The sequence below is a fragment of the Onychostruthus taczanowskii genome, unplaced genomic scaffold (assembly GCF_017590055.1).
Source record: "Onychostruthus taczanowskii isolate IOZ18803 unplaced genomic scaffold, ASM1759005v1 scaffold21, whole genome shotgun sequence".
Lineage (NCBI taxonomy): Eukaryota > Metazoa > Chordata > Aves > Passeriformes > Passeridae > Onychostruthus > Onychostruthus taczanowskii.
In genome coordinates, this window is record NW_024499351.1 from 283,205 (window position 1) to 306,712 (window position 23,508).

The 23,508-nt window shown below is 45.2% G+C and overlaps 1 protein-coding gene across 3 annotated transcripts in view; it reads left to right on the forward strand.

Annotated features, from left to right (window-relative positions):
• Nucleotides 1–1,724: 1,724 nt before the first annotated feature.
• Nucleotides 1,725–23,508, forward strand: part of ATL2 (atlastin GTPase 2) — a 40,279-nt gene continuing 18,495 nt past the window's right edge. The window contains exons 1-3 of one of the 3 annotated variants that reach the window (XM_041404216.1): nt 1,725–1,782; nt 2,387–2,602; nt 21,934–22,211. In XM_041404216.1, coding sequence (XP_041260150.1) covers nt 2,473–2,602; nt 21,934–22,211 — 408 coding nt within the window. In that variant the 5' untranslated portion in view covers nt 1,725–1,782; nt 2,387–2,472. Of the gene's footprint in view, nt 1,783–2,386; nt 2,603–5,243; nt 5,329–21,933; nt 22,212–23,508 lie in introns of those variants that run through there. The other 2 variants (XM_041404215.1, XM_041404217.1) reach the window with 2 other exon arrangements.

A 23,508-nucleotide genomic window follows, 5' to 3' on the forward strand; every position in this document is an offset into this window, starting at 1 on the left:
CCAGAAAAGCAGACACAGCTCCCTGGAAGGAGGCTGTGTGACTTCAGAGGCTGGTGTGATTGTCTCTGCAAGACATTTGATGGGTGTCACAGTGACAGCTGGAGCAATGCTTCTTTTCCTAGGACAAGAGGTTTGGAAAATGGAGTCTGGGGGTGTGGGAAAGCTCTTTCTCTGTGCTGTCCTTGATGGCCTAAAGGGTCATTGGGAAATGACACCAAGGGGATCCAAACCGGAGGGGTGCTTCTCATTTTCAGAGGGGCATCAGGTGGGTAAGCAGGGCTGGCCTCCAGGTGAGGCTGGAAGAGAGGGGTGCTTCTCATTTTCAGAGGTGCAGAGCAGGCATCAGGTGGGTAAGCAGGGCTGGCCTCCAGGTGAGGCTGGAAGCAGCATGCTGGCTGTAGACAGGGGCATCTCTGCAGTGGGGCAGCCCTGGGGTTTGCAGGCATGCTGGCGCTCCAAGCAGCACTGCAGCCTTCACAGGAGTCAGTATCTAAGCCAGACTTTAAAAACAGCCTCGTCTTGTGCTGTTGCTTAAGAGTGAGATGGAAATCTCACTGTTTATACAGACTGAAATGATAGGACTCCGCTTGAGCAAACGCTTGCAATGAAAGATTCAGCTGGCTATGGAGCTTTGCTTCCAGGAGCAGAAGAAAACCACGTAGCCATTTAATCTTTTGAAGACTTCAGTCACCCTGATAAGATGTAGACAGGGCAGGACAAGGGAGATTGCTTTCGTGTGCCTCTGCAAGACTGTCACCTCCCTGGGCATCCCACCACCCCAGACAGCCACACAGGCCAGCATGGCTCCTGAGCCTGCCCACTGCCCTTTCCCCAGCTGTGACACAGTCCCTCGATTTAAACCCTTAATCCTGGGAAGATTGTGCAATAGCTCCTTCAGGCTGAGAATGGATTATGCCCGTTTCAAAGGTATTTGGCACTCTGGCTGCACCAGGAGAGCCCAATCAACCGGCCCAACCTCTCCTGCACGAGCACCTGCAGGCAATTCTTGCAGCTGGTGCCTAGCAACTTGCTCTAAGCTGCTCTCACAGCTAAAATTCAATGTTCTTTCCACCTTCCTCCCCAGAGGAGCAGCTCCTGGGTCAACATCAGGGAAGAATGAGAGATTTCTCACTCAGCTTGCTATAAATTAGTGGTCTGGGAGGGGCTGCTTTCTCTCTCGAGCAGGTGTCCTGCAGCCAGCTAAAAAGGCATCTCCTCTCAGCATACGGGACAGCTTCAGGTTGAGGAGATTAAGTAAAATAGGTTTTTTTTCCCCTCCCTCCCAATTTGTTTTCTGCTCCCAAATGCCTCTCCCTTCTTGCAGTTCTCCACAGAAGAACCAGGCTTGGATTCATACTGTATCTCACCTTGGCTTTGCTTGGATGAGCCCCAGGTTATGCCAACACACATGGGTAGCTGTGCTGAGCACTCTGCAATGATGCACAGCAACTTTTAGATCACCTGTGTGACAAATGAACCGGAGAGAGATGCCCCTGGAAAATGGCGAGCACCAGAAAAAAAAAACGCATAGGAAACCAAGACTGCCTGTTTATGGGACTGAGATGTTTGCCGAGGTAGTGAGGCAAACGTCAGCCAGCCTGGGCAGGACCGAGCAGCGTGTTCCTGCGTGTGGGCAGGGCACAGGGATGGGTGCTGGGAAGAGGGAGCCAAAGGGAGGATCCAGCTGCAGAGTGGGCAGGGGCTCGGGGAGCAGCACATCCTCCAGCGCCTGCTGGCACGGTGCAGAGGGAGGAGCGCTCCAGCTGGAAGAGTTGGGAAGCTGTGAGTAGACGAAGTCCATAAGCAGTAGGGCTGTGGTACGGCAGCCTGGGTGTTCTTCAGAGAAAAGCAGGACGAGGTGCCTTGTAGGGCATTTCCAAACTCTGGGAGGGCACGTGTTTGCCTCTGGGAACAAGCCCGAGATCCAGACGGATTTCCCAGCGGGAGTCTGTTAGGACATCTCAGACTTGCCTGAGTGACACAGCTCCCTGGTGGGGTCTGGTGGGAGGGCAGCTGACCCTGCCTGCCCTGGCTGTTCCCAGTGCTAGCGCTGGTTCACTGCTGCAGAGCTGACCTCTCCTTGCCTCCCCAGTTTTATTCCTTGGGAAGCCCTGGGAGGTCCTAGTAACTGCAGCCAGAGGGCTGGAGTGCCTTATTGCTGCGGATAGGGTGGGTGTCAGCAGAGCCACCTTTATCTCAGACCTGTCTGTCCTCAGCTGCTGACTGCCTGCAGCACTGCACAGTCTGGAAGGAGGAGTGGGAATCTCCTGGTCACTAGTTTGGACTGGTCCTAGTAACTGCAGCCAGAGGGTTGGAGGTGCCTTATTGCTGTGGATAGGGTGGGTGTCAGCAGAGCCACCTTTATCTCAGACCTGTCTGTCCTCAGCTGCTGACTGCCTGCAGCACTGCACAGTCTGGAAGGAGGAGTGGGAATCTCCTGGTCACTAGTTTGGACTCGGAAGCCTGAAGCAGATGAGGAGAGCGGTTGGTAAGCGCAGAAGCACCAATGGAGATGTCTCCAGCTCATCCCAGGACCCTCAGCCCTCCAAGGTGGATCATGGCTCTGTTCCCCAGCCCAGCAGTGGTGCTCAGCATGCTTCAGGTAGGTGTTTGGCTGAAGGATTTGTTATCATACGGACTACTTTAAACAAGCCCAACTGCATTGCACAGGCTGGCTGATGAGGATTGAGAAACACTTTGTACAGAAAGGCATAAAGGACCCAAGCCTGATTCAGCCTTTCCTAGTGTCCAGTGGATGCTTCTAGCCTGCGTGGGTCAGGAACTGGCCAGTCCCATGCCATGCTGTGATTCCTGAAGGCCAGGAGACATTGTGGTGGCTCTGTTTCCCTTCCAGCCGCAGGAAGGGACAGCTCTCCAAGCAGCATGGCTGAGCAGCCTTTGTCTCACTGCATAGTGTTTGCTGGCTGGCCCAAAGTGGGTTTGGGACAAGCTTGGGACAGCAGAGTTTTCAGAGCAGCATGGCCAAATCCAGGAGAAGATGCTGCCTGTAGTACAAAACTGTGACTCTGGGGGCTGAAGGGACTACTGGCCCAGCTGGCACTCAGGGTCAGGAATCCTTCTGCTCCAGCAATCCCTTCCCACCACAGCCTGCCTGTGGTTTGCACAGTTGCTCCCAAGCTCCTTCCAGGCCAAATCCATAGCCAGCTTAAGCAGTTTCAGTCCTAGTTCCTTTCCTAGCCTGGCTCAGGAATGTAGCTGGAGTGCAGTGGAGATGGGGACCTTTGCAACCAGGAGAAGACCTGTTGATAGCAAAATCCTCAGCCCAGAAAATGTCTCCTTCCTTCCTGCAGACATAAGAGGACAGAATTAAGGCTGAGCTTTCTGACCTCCAAGTTCCTGACTTCTGCTCTCACGTTACAGCAGCAGCAAATCCTGTTGCATGAAGCAGAAATCTATCTGTCTGAACACGCACTATTTCAAACTCTTCTCTGTGTAAACTGTTCCAGACTTGACCAGGAACAAGGCTGTTTACTAATAGCAGCATTAGGAAACTTCTTTAGTATTATGGTGGTTTTCCCCCTGTTTATTTTAGTTTGCATATTGAGCTGCTGAAGCTTAAATTTGGCAGCTAACAGTGTCAATGTGTTTTACTTCAAGTTGTTTCCCTTCCCTTGATTGCCTGAATATCTCTGCAATACCTCTGTGTACAGAGTGTGCTCTGCCTTCCTTCCGATGGAAAGAAAGGTTTTCCTTCACTTGGTATGAGGTTAGAAGGACAAGCAATGGTATGCTCATTTTCAGCAAATAAATAGGGGATATTAAACTGCAAAAGACCAATGGCAATATTTTTGGGTTATTTTCTAGCAGTCATATGAACGCTTTTGTACAAAGGGGTTGAATCCTGCTTCCATTTATTCTGACGTAAATCTACAATAATAAAGTTCTTTTACAGAACTGCATATTTTATTAATCCAAGTGTCATAACTAGAATGAATATATGATAATAGTTTGATCGTTGTATCCTTCTGCAGTTCTTACTTGCTGTGATTGCAGCATCTTTTAGACATTTTACTTTCTTTTTCATGTGTTGTAGGTATTAAACTTTCTGACACAAGGGCTGCCAGTGTAAGCACTGCAGGAGTGTCATGAACCCCTGTGTTAGGAAACCCCCTATGTGCTACTTTGATAGTAAAGGAAAGCAAGTTGTAGGTGCTTCCGTGATAGTTCGTTTTTACTTTGAAAATCTCTTCTGAGCTTTCTCTCCACCTCCATTTTGGCAGAACCAAACTCTGTTTGCTTTTAAGATTGCTGTCACTCACAAGCTGCCTCTCCAGAACTAAGTAAGTTGGCATAGCTAAAAATTGAGAAAAATGATTTCTGCAGAGAGCATTGCCACGGTGAAGTGGGGTTTTGCAAGCCTGTTGCTCACTTCACATGATGATTTATTGGACATTGTGTTCTTCTAACGAGTGACAAGGTCATACTGACCAATTTGCCTGAGAAGGTTTACACAACCTTTAGCAATAGGAAACCTCACAGACTTAAAAACTTCATGCAGTAAGGGCAGCTCACTTTCACAGCTGGCCTTTTAGAAGGATGAAGCAAGGTCAGTTCGGATGGAGAGGAACAAGACTCTTGCAAACCCCAGAGACAGCAGGAATGTTTGGTTCCTTGGAAACTGGTGTGGCTTGTTCTGATTTAGAGCTGTCCCGCGTGTTCCCAGCCCCAGTGCTACAGTGAGGAGCGAGGAGCTGGAGTGACGGCTGGCAATGCAGAGCGGCCCGCTCGCTCTCCTGGCTGTCCCCCGGCCCAGCAGAGGGGAACCAGCAGGGTGAGGGTGCAGGTGGACACCAGCACACGGGTCACGGTCCGGCTGTGAGCTCTACACGAGCGAGCTGTGGCCGAGGGAGGCAGGGAGGGACCCCTGAAGGATGCGCTGCCTCAAGAGGTGTTTTGTACGGCCGGGGGGCCTCCTTACCCCGTGCCCCGCGGGAGCCCCCTGCTCCATCTCAGCGCACGCCGTGAGGGAGGCACTCAGCTCGGGGGCTGGGCCTGTGTGCATGTCTGTGTCCCTGTGTGTATGTATGTGTCTGTTTGTCTGTCTGTCTCGCTCTCTCTCCGCTGCCCTCACGCCGCCCGGCCCCTCAGCGCTTCCCCCTTCCCGCTGCAGCCCCCGGGGGCTGGGGCTCCAGCTCCGGCCCCGCCCCTCCCCGCGCGAGGCCTCGCCCCGCGCGCCGCCGGCGGGCGATAAAGGTCTCGCGGCGGAGCTCTGACGTCACGGGGAGTTAATTTTAAACCCGGACAAGATGGCGGCGAGGGACGCGGCGCGGCGCGCGGGCCCGGCCCGCCACCGGCCCGCCCCGGCAGGTAACGAGGCCCGGCGGCGGCACCGGGGGCGGCGGCACCGGGGCTGCGCTCGCGAGGTCGCTCCCGAGCGCGGGGCTGGGCGGCCTGGCGGCGCCGCGCGGCGCCGGGGGAAAGGCCCCCCTGTCTCCCCCCTCCTCAAAATGGCGTGGGCGGCCGCCCGCCCCCGAGGGGCGGCGGGGAAATCGCGGCGGCGGCCCCTGCGCCCGGCCCGCGGTCGCTCCCCGGCGGGGTCACCCCGCTTTCCCCGCTCTGCTGCCGGGGCCTCCCCCGCTGCGCTCGGCGGCCCGTGCCGGAGCGGGGGCGGCCCGGGGGCCACTGTCGGTGACCTTATTCCCCGCTGCGGTGCGGCCGGCCTCACCGTGGGTGCCTCAGCCCCGGCAGGAGCGGGGGCTGCGGCCCCGGCGCCCGCGGGGCGCTCGCGTTGCACAGCGCCGGGACCGGAGCCAGGTAGCTCGGAGGGCGCCGACTTTCCCGGGGCCGCGTCCGCTTGCGGAGGGAGCAGCCCCGGGCAGCTCGGGGAAGGAGGTGACTGATCCCTGTCGGCCCGTCCCCCACATGGAGCTGGTGCGCTCCGCTGTCAGCGCGGCTCTTGCCTGTAATCTATCCCCCGGTGGGGATGGGACATGGCTTTGGCTGGGTGTTTAGCCTCGGGTGTGCTGGAGTCTGCGCACTGTGTTTCTTAAAGTATGGTTATTTCTCGGGAACGGCTTAAAAGCTGGGAGCTCGTAGCATCTCCCTGCCGTACGCTGGGGCTTGCGAGGGTTGTACCGCCTCGAACGCTGAGTTGGATCATGTGAGGTTTTTAGCACTGGAACACCGAACTATTTTAACATCTTTGTTGTGTAACTCTTACTTAATTTGGAAGCACAACGATTGGACTGGGCACAATTAAACAAAACCTAGCAGATGCCATGTGCCACGATTGGTTTCAATTGCTTGATTTGCAAGCCAACTAGAGATAGGGAAATCTAGCTGCACTATAAACTGGGAGATACAGAATGACAACTCACCTGGCTTGATTTACAGGGAGGAAAAGGCAGTGCTTCTGAGCATCAGGAAAAGTTTGATTGTGTTTGGCAGCATTGCAATTTGAATAATTTAAAAGAGCCCAGAGATTGAAGTTGAGGTTATGATACTGCTTTGCTGCTCAAGGACTGGTCTCTCTTCCTCCCAGCACTGCTCAGTTTTCTTTGATTTCAGTTTTCTGTGTTTTTGCCACTCTGTCATTTAATTATCTCAAAGCATTAGATTATTGAATAGTTTTTTCAATGTCATAAAAGTGCCAGCACACCTGTAATAAATGGCCTTTAATTAGGTATGTCATCATTAGCAGTGGAAACATGTACATGTCACTCTTAGTTGCATCTGAACTTTAGTCATGGAACAGCTTAGGTGATAGGGTCTGTGTGGATGACCTGTGCCTGCCTGCAGAAGGGCTTTCTGTACAGTGAAATGAAGCAGAGGGATAGGTTGGAATAGTTACAAGAGCAGGAGTGAAACAGGAGAGGCCTTTAACTCCTCCTGTACCATTACTGAGTGTTGCTTAACAGCTGTTACATCCTAGCTTACCCTAAAATCAATAATCGTGTTACAGCACCTCCTCAAATAATAGCACTAGTTTTGTTTTCTCAGCTAGAGTTATTTTGAAAGCAGTGAGTGGAGTTGAGGAAGGCTGTATGCTTTCCTTTTCACGTTCACTTGCCTGCAGCTTTAAACCCAGCGGAGAAATAGTTACAGCACAGAAGAGTTTTACTTGAATTGTTGTGAAAGCATTGTTTTTAAACATGACAGTCTGTCCTGGTTGAGGAGGCTGGGCAGCTCTTGTTCGTGTTGGATGCACAGGAATGCTTGAGCCACTTCTTACAAGAGTCCTAATACTTCTTAGGTACCTTGTGTCAACTGCAGTCCCTGTGGTTTGCTTAAATATCAATGATTAATATTTTCCTACTGACTGTACTAATAAAGTAGCACTGATGGAGCGAGGTGCTGTGATAGATGAGGAGTTTTCTCTTCTTGCCCTAATAATGGAAGGTACACTGCCTCATGGTGGCTAGCCTGGACAGGAGCAGCTCTGCTGGGGGGAGAAGGGCTGGGGATTTTCCTCCAGTGTAATAGAGGAGCACTTCTCTCCTGGTGGCTGCATCACATCGTCCCCAGCTTTGAGTTTCCCAGCTTCCAAACCAGATGAAACAGGCAGATGGAAATACAGGTGTGAATTCTGTGGCCTGTTGGTTTGGTAGTGAACCATGGTGGTGTTGGTCTCCAGCACCAGCACGATCACAGGCTTCAGTTCAGTGCTGTAATAAAAGTACTTTTAACTTTGTGCCTGTTGTCAGTAGACTGTTGTACATCTTATCACAGTCCATGGGAGTTTCAAGGACGTTCATAGGGAAAACTACCAAATTTCACTCAAATGTTACCTTACATAAATTGTGGTTGAATTTGCTTTTGTTCTTGTGTTACGATTATGAACAGACCCCATCCCTGGGATGATTTTTATATTCAAGGTAGTCTCTGAATGGGAAGTTTGAAACTTTAAAATCAGGCTGAGTTGTTTTCTTGTTTTTAAATTTACTTAATTTCTTTTTCTACTGTTACTGCATGCTGTGCCCTACAGTGTGATCCGTGAGCTGCCTGAGTGCATTTTTTCAACTTTTTTTGCTGAAGGCTGCATTTACTTCTTAAACTTTCTATACTAGTTGTTAGCATTTTAGGTTTTGTCTTTAACCTCAACTATCTAAGGTGAACAAGGCATAAAAAATATTTTCTAAGTTTCTGCATAGGCTGTATTTGCCATTGGTCAGCAACTGAAAAAATTCAGAAATACTTATATATGGTGGTTCTTTAGAGTTTACTCTTGCTGAAGTATGACTGGGTTTCTTTTTTTAAAACATTTTCAACAACTTGAACTTTCTGAGATGTCCTGGGGGAAAGATAGAAGTAGCTTTCCTTGGCTTTGGAAGGTTGTTCTTGATACGATACAAAGAATTGTTGTCTCATCCTGTAGCTGATTTTAAGGTCATGGTGCTGCATACGGAGTTGATTTAGTGAATACATTTCTGGGGTTGGGATTTGTGTCTGAAAGGCCAGAACAAGCAAATGAGCAAAAGTTGCTGTTTAAGATATATGTGAAAACATGGCTCACATTGATGTCTGCTGTTTCAGTTAGCTGCAAAGAAATGACTGATAAGAAATAAGTGATGTCTTTTAGGATAAGAATTACAATCAAGGCATTTCTAGGAGCAAATTAATACATAATAGGAACTTGTGTTTTGAGAGCATTGGTAACTAACTTGCCTGACCTTTAGCTTCTGCTTATTTCTGAAATAATACATTCTGTGTAGTGTTCTTTTCCAGGAAGACAAGACTTTGTTTGCTTGCCAAGCTTTTTGAAAAACTTTGAATATAAAACTTGGAAGGACTGTTGAAGTTCCTTCCTTCAACTCCCCAAGCAGGTGTTTAGCTGGAGCTCTTGCTCTGCAGCAAAGGAAGGAGCTCACTGTCCCCCTTTGTGTTTGGGAGGGAGCCCACATCCCTGTTCTAGGGCCATAATTATCTCTACAGGATGTGTAAACATGTGAACATCCTCCATAAGTTGTCTATTCAGTTTGTCTGGAATTTGTCACTGAGAATTTTGGCTGCTCCATAGGAACGTTACTCCTTGAAGTAACAAGACTGCTTTATATCTCAGTGTGAGAATAGTAGATCTTTGAAGCTATGTAAGTATCTGCTTCAATTAGCTAGACAGGAAAAGAAAGAGAAAAGCTATGCTAATTTAATTATGGTTAGTAGCTGGCTTCTCTTTAAGTTGAAAAACTTGAAGTAGAATGTTTGCCACCAAAGATGGCGCTACTGTGCATCCAAGGCAGTCCAGAGGAACTTCCTTGAGTAAATGCAGGTAAGATGGATGTTGGGATTCCTGTTTGATGCCCACTTGATATGAGCAGCACTAATAGGAAATCAAGTATAAGGTGAAAGAGAAGTCCATCTGGGCCTTTGCAGAAATGATTTATGAAAATACAGCTTATTTTAAGAGTGGCCCTGCTCTTGTCTATCATGGAGGAATAGGTGAGAGAATTGGCAAAAGTCTACGTAAAAGGCTGCATAAAGTGTATTTTGGGGAAGGATTTTTTGTTCACAGCGTGCTTACTCGGTCTCTATTTATACTTTGTATGCAGGAAACTCTGATACACTTTACTAGGAGGGGAGATGTCTCGTGTAGTTTGTTGTTTTGGTTTTTTCCCTAAATGTATTTTCAGCTTTATTTTCAGTGCAGATGATGAGCAAACAATGATTGCACTTCCAGCCTATATATTGGTGATTTTTGCATGGCAAGGTGGGGTTTCCTACTGCAGGTCGTGGCATGTTTCTTTCAAAGGACTGGAATAGAAGCCAAAATGTTGAAGACTTGCTGAAGGCTTGAACTGTACAGATTGTAGACATGGAATGTAGAACGCAATTTCCAGTGAATTGATATTTGAGAGTAGAACCTGATTTGCTCTTACGCAGTTGTTGTTCCAGTGCCATCAGAATCAGGTTCCAGTCTGTAGTTTGTGTCAAATTATAATGCATTTATTTTCCCACCGTCACCTCAGAGATAAGCATGTTGAATTTACAAGTTCTTATTGGTCTCAGTAAAATATTTGGAATGTCTTTTTGAGCAATGTATTGGATAATACCTCCAGGATAACAAGGTGGCTTTTTTTTTTTTTCACTTGGATTGAAAATTACGGAAACTTGTTGGAGAACATGTGTCAGCTGCTTGTACTGACGTGTTAGGGTTGCTTTCCCTGTGTTGTGCATACTTGGAAAAGTTGTTCTCACCTCTTATCTCCTCCAGCAGGGTGGTACTGCTGAGTGGAAGAGCAAGTGCCGTTATTTTAGCTGTTTCTTTAAACCCAATCCTGTGATAATACTGCCTGCAAACTTGCTGTCTTGTTCCCTTCCCGCCTCAACCTCTTCTGCATGAAAGAAAGGCTCTTCTGGCTTTTACTTGTAGGTGTTCATTTGCCTTGGTCCCTGTGGTGTGATCTACTTGGGGAACTGTAAACTTTTGGGAAATGTTCAATCTGTCAATCCTTTGCCTCATATGGGAATCATCACAGCCCTGATTTCAGGGGAGGAACAGTCACTTGAAGTATGTGATCTCCTAGGCATGGAGACAGAAGCTTGGCCTCCTTTAATGTATAGCTTAGACATAAAATAATAGTGAAAATAACTGCTGTAGAAAATGAGGTTAAGGCTCTTGATATAATCAAATCACTTTCTTAAAGCAAGAAGTCATCTTGCTTTTAAGAGAATTAAGTTTCTTAAATACTTTGTAATCCTGAACTAAGGAACTGTGTTTAAGATTTTAAACATTGCCTTGAAGCTGCCCTCAAAGCAGCTAACACTTATCTTTCAGGGAACAAAGTCTTAAGCTTGTCATTAGGGTAGGAAGGGAAAGCAGTTCAAAATTCTTAAATGGAAGTCTTTTGAACTGCTGGTATGTCAGGCTCATTGCTAATAAATTGTTTGGAAAAGTGCAGTTAGTAATGATTTTGAGGGTTAGGACATAGAACTGGAGTATTTTCTAAAGCTAATAGTACTATAGAAATAGCTGCTGAAGACCTACATGTTATGTGTTGAGATTTAAAAGGCAAAAACCCTTTCAAAATAAAATACTGCTGGTACAAACATTCAGAAATGTGACTTCTGCTTTTAAATTTAATTTTTTTCAGTAGAAAAATAAGCACGCTATCTACTGTGAATATTTGGATAGCAAATGTGATTAAATGCTTGTAGAACCTTGAGATGCTATGAGAAATCTTGCTTGTTTGAGAAGATCCTCGAAATGCAGCTTGGTGCTTTTGAAGAGGTTGGAAGTTGGCTTGTGAAGGACTGAATATTATTCTTAGAGTCTTGTTCTAAGTACTTTGAGTTGCAGACATATCACTGTGTCATTAATCAAATATCAAACTGAGTTGTTCTTTAGTCTAATCTTTTGTTGATTTATTTCTGTGGTGCATTAGGACTAGATTAAGCTTTAGTGGGCTTTGAAGAGGAGCACACTGCTGTCTTTCTCTGTTTCAGTTCATCTTATAATCCTAGCCTTTTCTCCCCAGAGCTTACTCTGTGTACTGTAAGGAAAGATTTCATGAATCCACCAAATGAGGACATTAAGTGTGATCTACAGAGACTACACTGTTGGTTGGAGGGCTGTGCTAAAACATACAGACTTTGTAGAGTTGTATTTGCCTCTTTCTTCTTCACCTAAGTGAAAGATGTATATTAAACCATTGTGGTCTCAACATAGGGTAGTCCTGCAGAAAAGCACTTTGATTGTCCAGATGTATTTAGACAAGTTTGAGAACTTGATGTGAAGTAGGAAGCAGCCCCCCTCTGTGTTTGTTCTTGTTGGTTTGATAAGTGTGGCTTGCCTTACACCTGAGATTGCTGGCTTCTTTGACTTCTATACCTCTAGGCTTGCCTGGCCAGCAGCCATCAATGTACACATGACAAGGCATTTCCTGTCTCAGGAAAATGTATTTAAAAATCAAAAATGCTCCAGTTGAGACTTGTTTTGTAGCAGTGGCTGATGTTTGTGTGGTGGCAAGAGTTGTGAATGATGTTAAAAATCGTTAGGTGAGTGGGTGAGCCTTGAGCCCTTTGAACACAGAAAGGTGCTTGTATGGAGCTGAGCTGCTGAAGTGTGTGTTATAATGTCCTTGGGACAACTTAACCAGTGATATTGAAATCAATGTTTTTCTAATCTACTCCATAGTAGGCCCAGCTCTCAGCGGGTGCAGTGTATTCAGTACGTGTGTTCAAGGGAATATTGCTCCCGTGCAGGAAGGACTGTGCCAAGCTCAAGATCTTCCTGGCCTGTAACACTGACAAACTGGAACCTGTGGCAGCCTCCTTTTGTAAGGGAAGGAAACCTTGTTCTTAAGTGAAGGTTAACAAATGTGTTGGCTACCCCAGCCTGAACTTTCAGATAGAGACAAATCTTTGGCAACACACAGTCAGATCCAGTTACAGCCCAGTTGTCTACCCATCTTTGCAGTGTTATCACATATCACCAAGTCAGTTCCTACATGAATATGCTTCTTAACTGTACTTGTGAGTTTTGGGAGTCTGGAGAAATTTTCCAGCTGAACTGGGTTGTAGTTACAGAGCTGAACTTTTCTTTTGGCACCAGTGCCCAGTGAAGCAGTCTGTGCCTCCCCCTCAGCAGTGCTGGTGTGGCTGTTTCGGAGGCTGCAGAGTGCAGAGCACATCACTTGGTGTCCAAGATAAGCTGGTGCTGGACCTGGGACAGCAGTGCCAGCACAGAGGGCGGCAGCGCTGGACTGTCCAACAGTGCAGCTGAACTGTGCCCTGCAGAGGAGACTGTGTGGCTCTGCTGTTTGTTTGTCTTCAGTTCTAGTGCTGGTTGGATTTCTATTTGAGATGATACAGTTTGTGGGAAACTGCTTGTATTGGATTGCTTTTTCTGCTGGTTTGGCTTCAGTAGCTGACTTGACTCTAAGCAGTGTTGGATATGTGGCAGAATTAGCAGGAAAGGCAGTGTGGTGCTGCATGGTGCTGGAAATGGGAAAGAGTGGGAGAGCCCCTGTGAGTGGGTGGTTAAGACTCAGCTGTGCTATTGAAAAAGGCTTGAAGAGGCAGCGGGGAGAGGGGAGGAGGCACTTACTGGCACTGTCCCGTTGGCAGAATTAATGTGCTTTGAGCTGTTGCCTTAACAAGGGATTTGTGTGTAGCAGCAGCAGTGATGCCTGGCAGAGACTCAGGAGTTGTGGCTGTAGGTGTGGGGCTTTGAAGTGTATGGACTTAGGTACTGTATCAATTATTATGGGTTAATTGCAGGAAAGGGATATGGCAGCCCAGACCTATTTCTCTACCTGCTTAGTAGCAGGGACCCTGATAAAAACTATTTTTGTTGTAGCTGTGTGAGAAAAATCTCTTCCTTCAGTGGAGATAAAGTGAAGACATGCAAAATGTGAATTTTAAATTTTTATTTGCTTCAGTTCTCTTTAACTGTGCCTTGTGTGGAACTTTTTTTCTGTTTTGATTCCCATTGTTGATCTGGGTGTTAATTGTGTTGACGCATGTTGTGTTTCCCCTGTTTATGCTTCCCTTTCATCTGATGGATGTGTGTGACCCTACCAAGTTAAGAACAGTTAAGAAGGGAGAAGAAGAAGCTGAAATATTTAATGGAGTTGTCTGCAGGTAGTTACACTAGTTTGCAGACTGTGTGATCTAGAGAAGAACGCTTTTTAGAGAAACCTATGCTCTGTCTGTATGGACCTTTATTATTTGAAATGAAATGTAGAATTCTGGGGTTCAGTGCTGGAAAAACTGGCTGGAAGGTTCTCAGCTGCAGGAACTGAGAGATGGGAAGCTGAGTGTGAACTGAGGTTGGGCTGAAAGAGCACTTTTAGTTGGAAGCTGTACTGAATTGTTAAGGTTGGAAAATCTATCTAAGATCAGAGTCCAGCTGTTATCCTGGTGCTCTCATGTTCACTGCTAACAGCATGTCCCCAAGTGCCACATTCACTTTTTTTTGAACGCTACAAGGTATGGTGATTCCACCACTTTCTGGGCCAGCCTGTTCCAGTGCCTGACCACCCTTCCCATGAAGAAATGTTTCCTGATACCCAACCTAAACCTTCCTTGGCACCATTTGAGGCCATTTCTTGTCACCTGGGAGAAGAGACCACCCCCCACCTCACTACAGCCTCCTTTAAGGGAGTTGTAAAGAGTGCGGAGGTCATCCTGAGCCTCCTTTTCTCCAGGCTAAACTCTCCCAGTTCCCTCAGCTGCTCTGATCAGACTTGTGCTGCAGACCCTTCCCCAGCACCTCAGGGTCTTTCTTGCAGTGAGGGGCTCAAAGCTGAGCCCAGTACTTGAGGTGTGGCCTCACCAGTGCTGAGTACAGGAGGTTGATCACCACCCTCATCCTGCTGGCCACACTGCTGCTGCCATTCAGCTTGCTAAAAGCAAAAATGAAAGGTTTGAGCCTCTTTGGTGTACTGTGTTTCCCTGCATTGGTGTTTGTGACTAACAACTTGTTTATGCTGGAAATGAGTAGGAAACCTGACCCTTTGGCATCCCTTCTGTACAGCCAAAGGAAGCGCTCACTGCTTTCTGCTGAGCTCCTCTGTGGCCGTGGTGCAGATGCACCTCGGTAACTAAACCACCTCTGACTGGCAATTGAAAGACCAAACATGGGGTAATTGTAGTTGGCATCTCTCACTTCATTCTTTTCTCCCTATTCTCGCTCAAAATACCAACTTAGGTTAGTTACTTGTTGTTTAAATTACTGGCTGTTGACATGAGGATGCATACAAGGTACGTGAAACACAGTTATGGCCTAAACCAATTAGAAAATACTGACTCCTTGAGTGAGCAACAACCTTAAATGAAATCACTCTGAGATAGAAGCAGAAGTCTGCCTGGTTTAAATGTGTGTGGCCTGCAAGGATGCAGTTAGCTTTCAGTGTTCATGAGGAACTGTCACATGCCATTTCCAGAGTTCATGGTGAACTAGGGCACTGGCAGATCTGGAGTACTCTCATTCCCATCCTCAAGAGCCTGCCTGATGGATAAGAAAGGGGAGAAAAATTGAGCAAGAGGCCTTTTAATGCTTTAATCTGCCCTTAGTGTTTTAATACAGCTTTCTTTGAGGGGGCTGGAAAAGTACTGGTAAATCTTACTGTGGGTAGAGATCCTGTTAGGTCCTTCAGTGAGTGTGCTATTAATAGCTGTAATTTTTGGGCAGAGGGGAAGAAGGATGGGAAGCATGCTTTGCCACTGTCCTTACCCTGCATGATTTTTCTTGTAGCTGCGGAGAAACATCTTTCTTAGCAAGTTCACAATGTGCTTTCTAAAAAGTAGTCATTATATATATTTTTTAAACTTACTGGGTTTGTACTGCTTCTGTCTTAGCCTCTGCTTATTGGCATTCTCTTTACCTCTATTGGTTGAGAAGAGCTGAATTGGAGGGTTGACTTTTTTTTGCTACATATTTTCATTGTATGAAGTTCCTCTTGATTTTTTTTGTCCCCGTAAAGGGAGAACACAAAATGCCAGCTTATCGGTGTTTTGTGTAGGGGAGAGCTGTCTGCTCCTGCACGCATGCTGACCATTCAGCAGAGAAGCAATTTAAGGCACTTAGGAGTAGACAAGCCTATTGTTTGATTAGTTGTGGAGCTTCAGAGGTATCTAGGTCAGCAGAATATCATCTTTTTCCTCTTTCCTGACAGAATTGTAGCTTCAGGTGCTTCTCGCTTCAGCTCACAGTTTATGTAACAGTTCTAGATCTGTCCCTTTAACATCCCATTGCCCTGAAGGAACACAGAGAGTTAAATGTCTTTCTCCCGTACCCTGTCCTTACTCCCCTATTGGTCTTACTGGATATCCAAACAAGTCTTTGGAACTTAGCTCATCAGTCCTATTTATAGCTGAAATATTCAAAACATTTAATTATTTCTGGCCTTAAAACGAGCTACTTGGCACTATTTACTAGTCAGCAATAGGAAAGCAGTGATGCATTAAGGTCTGTAGCAGCCCCATAGTTTGGTGTGAGTTTATTGCATGGAGTAGCACTGCTGGAAAAAGGGGAGGACGGTTTTGTGGCTTAAATCTAGTGAATTTTTATTTTTTTCCAGAAGATGTGTCCAAATAAGGTTTGAAGGTATTTTGTGGCTTAAATCTAGTGATTTTTTTTTATTTTTTTTCCAGAAGATGTGTCCAAATAAGGTTTGAAGGTTAACATATTTTCTTTCTGTGCTCTGGAACTCACTTCACACATGCCTACACTTTCCTTCGTTCACTACATCAAAACAAGAAATGTTTAAGCACTTTGTCTCCCTTCTCTCCAAGGAAAATTTCCTACATGAAGCACTGAGAGAATGCCTTACTTTGAAATGCAGTGCAGCAGTTTCCTCATGATAAATTATTTTAAGCTTTTGATTCAAGCCATGAACTCCCTCAGTGTGTGGAGGTTGAACAAAATTTCAAGCAAGACGGCTTGAGCTTAGTGTAGCTCACTTCAGTTTGCTTTTTGCCGTTCAGGTGATGGTGGGGGAGCCTGTCAAGCATCTGTTTTGAAATGAGCAGGGGACTTGAACTGCTGTTGAATGGAGGCAAATGTGTGGTGCTGTAGAGCACCAGGAAAAAGAGTTCAGGGATGCTCAAAGCTGAAGTGTCTAGGGGTGCTGGAAGTCTTGATTTGAAGTTGACTTCTAGCAAAGTGCAGGTTTTTGTGCAAGCAAGATACTAAGACTACCAGGTAGAAGATTTGCAGCTTTATACTCTTTAAACGCCTTGTGATAGAGCAAATGGAAGTACTGATGAGGGATGGCTACACTAATGAAAGTGACTTAAAACTAAAAAGCAAATGGGGTTTAAAATATTTTAATGTTCTGCTGCATTTGTGGGTAATTGTGTTCAACTCACTGTCCACAGAAGCCGTTACTAATTGTGATTCAGTGCTTGTTGATCAAAAACCTTTACTGTATCTAAAACCAAATGAGTTTAGCAATTAGTATGTGCTTTTTTTTATTTTTAATGAAAGGATGTGGATAATGTGTTCAAAGAGTTCAAGCTGTATTTAGGTTGAAACTCAAAGGTAACTATTTTCTGTCAATTAAAGTGCTTAAAGAGAAGAATTTGCATTTAAAGCAGGCTGTCTCTTATTTTCATGGCATGCAGGTATCTGGGTGTTTTCACACTCGTGTTCTTACACTGCAGGACAAGTAGGTCAGCTGCTGGCTGTGTACTTAGGGGAAGCAGGAATTGGCTTTTCATTTTACCTCATGCTTAAGAAATGGGTTATTTAGTGGGGTTTGTTCAGTTGAAATACTGTCTGCATATACAAGAAGCTACTGTTCTCAAAATCTGGCTTAGTATTTCAACAAATGGTGCTTGTTCTGGGTACTTAGCTGGTGAGAATAAATAGCAGTCCTGCTGTAGTTGTTACTGAGTGGAGTGAGGAGTTTATGGGGAAAACTGAGTGGTAGTATCTTCCCTTGGCTGTATTTGCTCCCATTCAAATCTATCTGCTTCTGTGTGTTGCTGCACAATGTTGCTTCTCTTGCGTGTCCCATCCTGTTTGACCTGGGTTAGGAAGTGATTGTGTCAGTCAGAACCATGCATTAGCCCACAGGTTGTAATGGAATAATTCAGGTTGGAAGAAGCCAAAGTGACATAGGGACTGACTGGTGAACAGCCACAGTAGTAGGTGTGAATGGATGGCAGACTTCAGGGGCACATCCAGTTGATGATCTTTTTGCATCAGCTCCAGACAGAGCAGCAGATGTGACCTTAGTCTGAAGTCTGTTAGTTCAGTACTAGAGAAACTTCAAAGGTCAGGTGAACATCTTGAAAAATGAAAAATATAGCTGGGAGTTCCTGGGCCTGCAGCTCTGTGCTACAAGTTCTAGTGCCATATGGTTTGACAGATGAGAACTCTTGCGTATGTACTAAAAGCCTGAGGTTCAGATCTGTGCACATGGGAATTTCTAATAGCATAGTGATCAACCCCATGAGTGAGCTTGGTGGATGTATCAGTCTTTAATCCTGTGGCAGGAGGCAGTGTTGCCTCTCTGTTGTGTGTGCAGAACATGCAACATTCCTCTCAACCAACCAACACCTGTGTGAATGTATTGGATTGGTAACTCCATGACTGGGATGAAACTGGGCTTAGCAAAGTGTTAAAATGTACTATAAAAAACAAACAAAACCCCCAAACCAACAAAAGTCTGTTGTTTTGGTTGCCTCTCTAGTAGTACTGACATGTATTGTTATGGAGACCTATAAAGGGATGCTGCCATGAGCTTTGCAAGTCCAAAGCACTGTCCAGCAGGCTAGGAAGTAGAAGTAGTGTAGTAGTAGAAGTTGGTGTAGAAGTGGCCATTCTGTGAATGCCACCTCTTCTAAAGTTAGTACTCATCTCTTTTATACTTGATTTGCTGGAACTGGACTATTGCAAGAACCTAGAGCAGTCTGTAGGATTGAGAACAAATCAGATTAAATTCTGAGTTTTAAGTAGTACACTGTGACTGTGCTGGGGCAGGTGAGGAATGGGGGACAGCCAAGGGACAGGGCTTTGAGTTCTGAATTGCATAAACTTCTGGCCTGAGTTGACCGGACAGTGCTGTCAGCATGTTTATTTTATGAACTACTTTGAGAACTTCTGCAGTGCTCTTGCAGAAAACTGGACTCTGAAGGGGAGTGTTTCTTGTCCTGACCTTTGTTTCCAGAGGCTGCACTGAAAGTAATTCTTGGAAGTGTAATGTGACCTTTCTGGCCATGATACTGAAGTCTTCTAGAAAGACTCCCTAAGTGCTGCCTGAGACAGCAACTAGCCAGAGTGACAGGGTGAGCAGCCAGAAGGCAGGATAAAGGAACAAAAAGGGTGTGACATCTGCCTGGTTCACCTGACAGGGTTGCATATGCTGATTATGCTGCTGGGACAAGCAGTAGCACTTGTTCTGTAGTTAACATGCTTGACCTGTGCAATGTGTGTCCTGTTAATTGCCAGCTAGTCCAAAATCTTGAAAGGAGGGGTGTTCTCTGCCACTCAAGCACGAAGTTATCAAACCAGCTCTTCTGGATGGATCAAGTTGCTTTCACAGCTGTCAGCACTGTAGGTGTCCACCCTCTAAAGTGCTTGACTGATGGCCATGATGGCCTTTTCTGTAGGTAGATTGGGAACTTTTAGATATATTAAGCTAGTTAGTCAAAGGAAAAAAGAAAAGCCGACAATCTAACTTGACCCAAACCAACCAAACAAACCCAACTAGGTGCTCTGGACTTGACTTCCAATTTCTGCTGGTAAGTGAAATCTAATAGGAGTTGAGTAGGGTCTAGGATGAGTCTTCTCTCCTGTTCCCTCTGAGCTAATGAGCTTCAGTGGTGCAGAATGCTGTTAACAAGACGTGAGCTTTTAATGGGCATATTTTGTGTAACCTCTTGATAGTACTATCTCCTTGTGATAGGGAGAATTTGCTTGTTTATAAATAACTAATGATAAAGGTCCATTCCACTTGTTTGTTCTGAAATCTCCTTGGCCTGAAGAGGTTTTGTGTGGCTGTGCTCTGCACTGGCACAAGGATGCTGCTGCAGCTTGAGATCTTTGAGGTCTGACAAGTTTTGATGACTTCCAGGTGGTACAGGATGGTTAATGTCAGGCTCCAAGTGAATGAAGAGAAGCTGCAGGTGCAGCTTCAGACCATTTTTCAATCAGCCCTGGTTTACAGACCCAATCCCTTACTGCAGCTGTGTATTTAAGTGAAGTGTGTATTTAAATAAAAGAGTAGGAGGCTGTTCCAAGTAACCAAGTTACACTTACTACCAGGGACATACCTTGGAGCAGAGGCTTTGAAGCATTGTGTGAATGTGTTTGCTAAAACATAGGCACCTCTCCTTGGAGCTATCTGACTTGAATATTTTTATCAATAGAATATTCCCTTTATGTTTGTAGGCTGTGATTCTGAAAGCTTTCTTTCTGATTGTCAAAATCTTTGTCTCTGCATACCTGGGCTATCCTCACATTTTCTGGCCTCCAAAGGACCCTGCCTATATGAGGCAAAGCCTGTATAGAAACTCTTTCAAAAAAGAGGAGAGGGCTTGTTTAGTATCTGGGAATACAAAACCTTGAGGCCAAAAGTGAGAGACTTTCCTCTGAAGTGGTGACCAGTCAGTGTAGTTTGTATAGTTTGGTGTCCTGTTAATGGATTTTCTTTTAAAAGTTACTCCTTCCAGTTGTCAGGCCTGCTAGTATAATCAGTTTTTTGGCCTGCTGTGTTAGTCACTTTGAGTTAGGGTGATGCTGGGGACTGTTTTGCTCACTTGCATAATGTTGCAGTTTAGTTCTAGCTGCTTAGGATTTAACCACTCAAGTGTACTTCCTGTTCAAACCAAGCACCATGCAAGCGTAATATATTCAAACACAATTTTTTCAAGATTTAATACCATTGGGCTTTGGGACAGCACAAGATTTGATGCTTGGAAGTGGAAACATTCTCTGTCATTTTGCAATTAAATAAGGTGTTGTCAGAGCTGGGTAAGGAGAAAATAGCTGGAGAAACTTCGGGGTCACTGTGTTACCAGTTTTCAAATTATGATAATAACTGCAGTGTCTCATTACATCCACAGAACTGGAGCCCTGCTCATAAGACTTTCACTGAGAATGGTATCTCACATGCAAAGTCTGGCAGGAAAGACTTGGCAGGTCCTGTGAGCACTGGCAGGTTCTCTGCCATGAATGAATGAAGCTGTGTGTTCCATGGTGCCTCATGGATGCATCCTGCAGGAGAACACTCCTAGTGGGCTGCTTCCACAGGAAACCTCTCTGTGAGCAACACATCAAGGGATTGGGGGTGGCTGCTGCCTTGTCTTGGGAATGGAAACATGACTAGAAGGACAGTGTACTGAAAATCATATGTGATAATCCCAGATAAGTAACTGGTAGGAAGGTGCCTTGGTCAGGTTTTTGCACATGGGCTTCCAATAGAACATGGCAAAATTTAAATTGGGAGTGGGAGGCAATCCAGTAAGCACAAAGAAGCTTTCCAGATGCTTGCCAGGAAAAGTAGAGTCAGGAATGGTAGAGTTGATTTCTGCTATTGGACAAACTTCCGTGTTGTGGTGCCTGAACAAGAGAGAGGACTTCACCTTGGATAGGGTAGTTTGGTTTTCTTTTAGGCCTCTAATCCAATTAACTCCTGAATTTTAGAAGTCAGGAATATAGGATGTTGGTACTGGTATAGTGTGTGTTTGAAGGGCTGTGTTACCTTGTCATTCATTAGTAACTTTAATTTGAGTTATAGTTTTTTCAGCTACTGTTTTATCCTGAAAAGTTATTAATTGTTAAATTGTGTTTAAAATAGTCTCTTAACTGTTTTTAAAGAGGTTATACTTACTGTTGCTAAATCTTGCTTAATAGTGCATTGTAGGAAGAATATGAAGCCAGAAACTACTTCAACTTTTTTTGTTTTCTTATCCCAGAAGCGTTAGGGCATGCGCATGTTCAGTAGTTTGTCTTGCAAACAGGGAATAGGTGCTCTAAAGCCTGTGCTGTATTGAGACTTGAAACAGTGTTGGAATTAGAGAAGACCTTATTCATCTGGTTTTTGTTATCCTGGACTTCCATATTAGATCCATGGTCTTGCTTGTACCTGTTGGCAAACAAACCTGTTGACAGAAAACATTAATTTCCCCTGACACCCTCACAGCAAGAACGTGGTGATATAAAAATGCCCTTTTTTAGTCCCCTTTCAAGCTTCTTTGAAACAATTTTTTTTTTTTCCCCAGATAAAAGGCCCTTGACTTAAGATGCCTTTAAAAGGGGTTTTGAAGCTGAAAATCAGGGTTGGGCTTTTTTTGTGATTCCTTAATACATAAAGAATATCTGAAAGAGAGAAGATCTGAGATACAGGCTAGACACAAAGTTGATGAAAATGGACAGGGAGCTACTGTTGACCTCTTTGCATTCCCAGGAACATCATCCTGCTGCTGCTGGAGATGTAAGCCCAGCTCAAGGCTTCACAATGAAAGAAAAGTGTTTCTTGCCCTAAGCTGTGACTTCCTAATGTGTTCTCCCCTGTCAATTTGCAGGTAAGCTTTATGAAGAAGAAGAGGACGATGCCCTGCCAGACTCAGATGCCCTGCCAGACTCGGATGACGAGGTGGAACTGGATAAGCCGCGCCCCATACAGATTGTCCTTGCTCATGAAGATGACCATAACTTTGAATTAGATGAATCAGCATTGGAAAAAATCTTGCTTCAGGAACATATTAAAGATCTTAACATAGTAGTTGTGTCTGTAGCAGGAGCTTTCCGCAAAGGAAAATCTTTTTTGCTGGACTTCATGCTTAGATACATGTATAACAGGGTGAGTAGTTTGGTTTTTTCCTGCAGGAGAACTTTGGTATTTTAGTAACTCCTCTTTGGGTTTGTTAAATTGAGCATAAATGTAGCAGGTCAAAATTTTCTGATATATTGGGGGAGGGGAAGTCAGCTACTCTGCTTCTACACTGTGAAGAAGGGTATTTAAGTGAGTTTTTCAATGTACCCTATCTTGCATTTATCAAGGAAATTTATTGGTGTCCCAGTGTAAGTGGACACAAGAAGAGCTTGGATGATGTGTGATGGCCTTCTAGTTGAGCTTTGGGGAAGGGCTTTTCCAGGCAGTGACTTGAAGGAGCCTTGGTTTGACTTTTATCTCCTGAAATCACATTATAGCACTCGCTTTCCCATTGTTGGAAAAATAAAAATCTTACCAGATATTTAAGCAGATTTAGCTCTGATGTATGGCAAAAAGGAGAAAGTGTCCTTTTTGCTGCTTGGAATGCATTTCTGAATGCAGTCCAGGAACTCTTAAAATCCTTTTAAGTTATTGATTGATTAATGCCTGACCCAAAATTTAATTTTTTCATTCAGTTTGTAGCTTTTGGCTAGCATTGTCTTGTTTTGAACCCTTGGCTTACATGGAGAGGGTGGAGTAGCGTGTTCTGTGAACCATACACATCTGCCTGTCACAGGTTGTGGGGTGTTTCTTTTAGTCTGCATTGTGAATATTGACAGGTCAGTGTTTTGTTGCTTTTTGAAGCTCTTAGAAACCCAGAACTGATTCCTTTTTTGTGCACTGTTCTTTGGAGCTAATTTGTGCTAGTTGGCTTGAGGGAAAATCAAGATGAATGCTGCAGTTACAGGAAGTATGAGAGTACAGCTGAAAAACTGCTGGTAGTTGGCAAATGAAGACTTCCTTCTCTCAATCCCAGTGGTGCCTGTTATTGAGTTCCTCTCCCTCATTTTAAAGAGCTGTGGGAGAAAGACCCTGAGGATAGGGTTTCAGAGTAGGAGGAATACAGAGTAGCAAGCCGGTACTCCTAACTTCTTGACTCTTTTAACCTAGGGAGGAAAAAGGTTTCATTTATTATGGAGGTAGGAGGAATACAGAGTAGCAAGCCAGTACTCCTAACTTCTTGAGACTCTTTTAACCTAGGGAGGAAAAAGGTTTCATTTATTATGGATGGTGCTCAAAATTAACCAAACATTAAAACCCCCACCAATCACTGCAAACAAAGAAAAATGCAAATTCCTACGTACAATGATCTGAGCAAAGTGCCAGGCTGGGTAGAGGTAGTGAGAGTTTCCTTTTGAAAACAGAAGGGCTGGGCTTTAAGCAA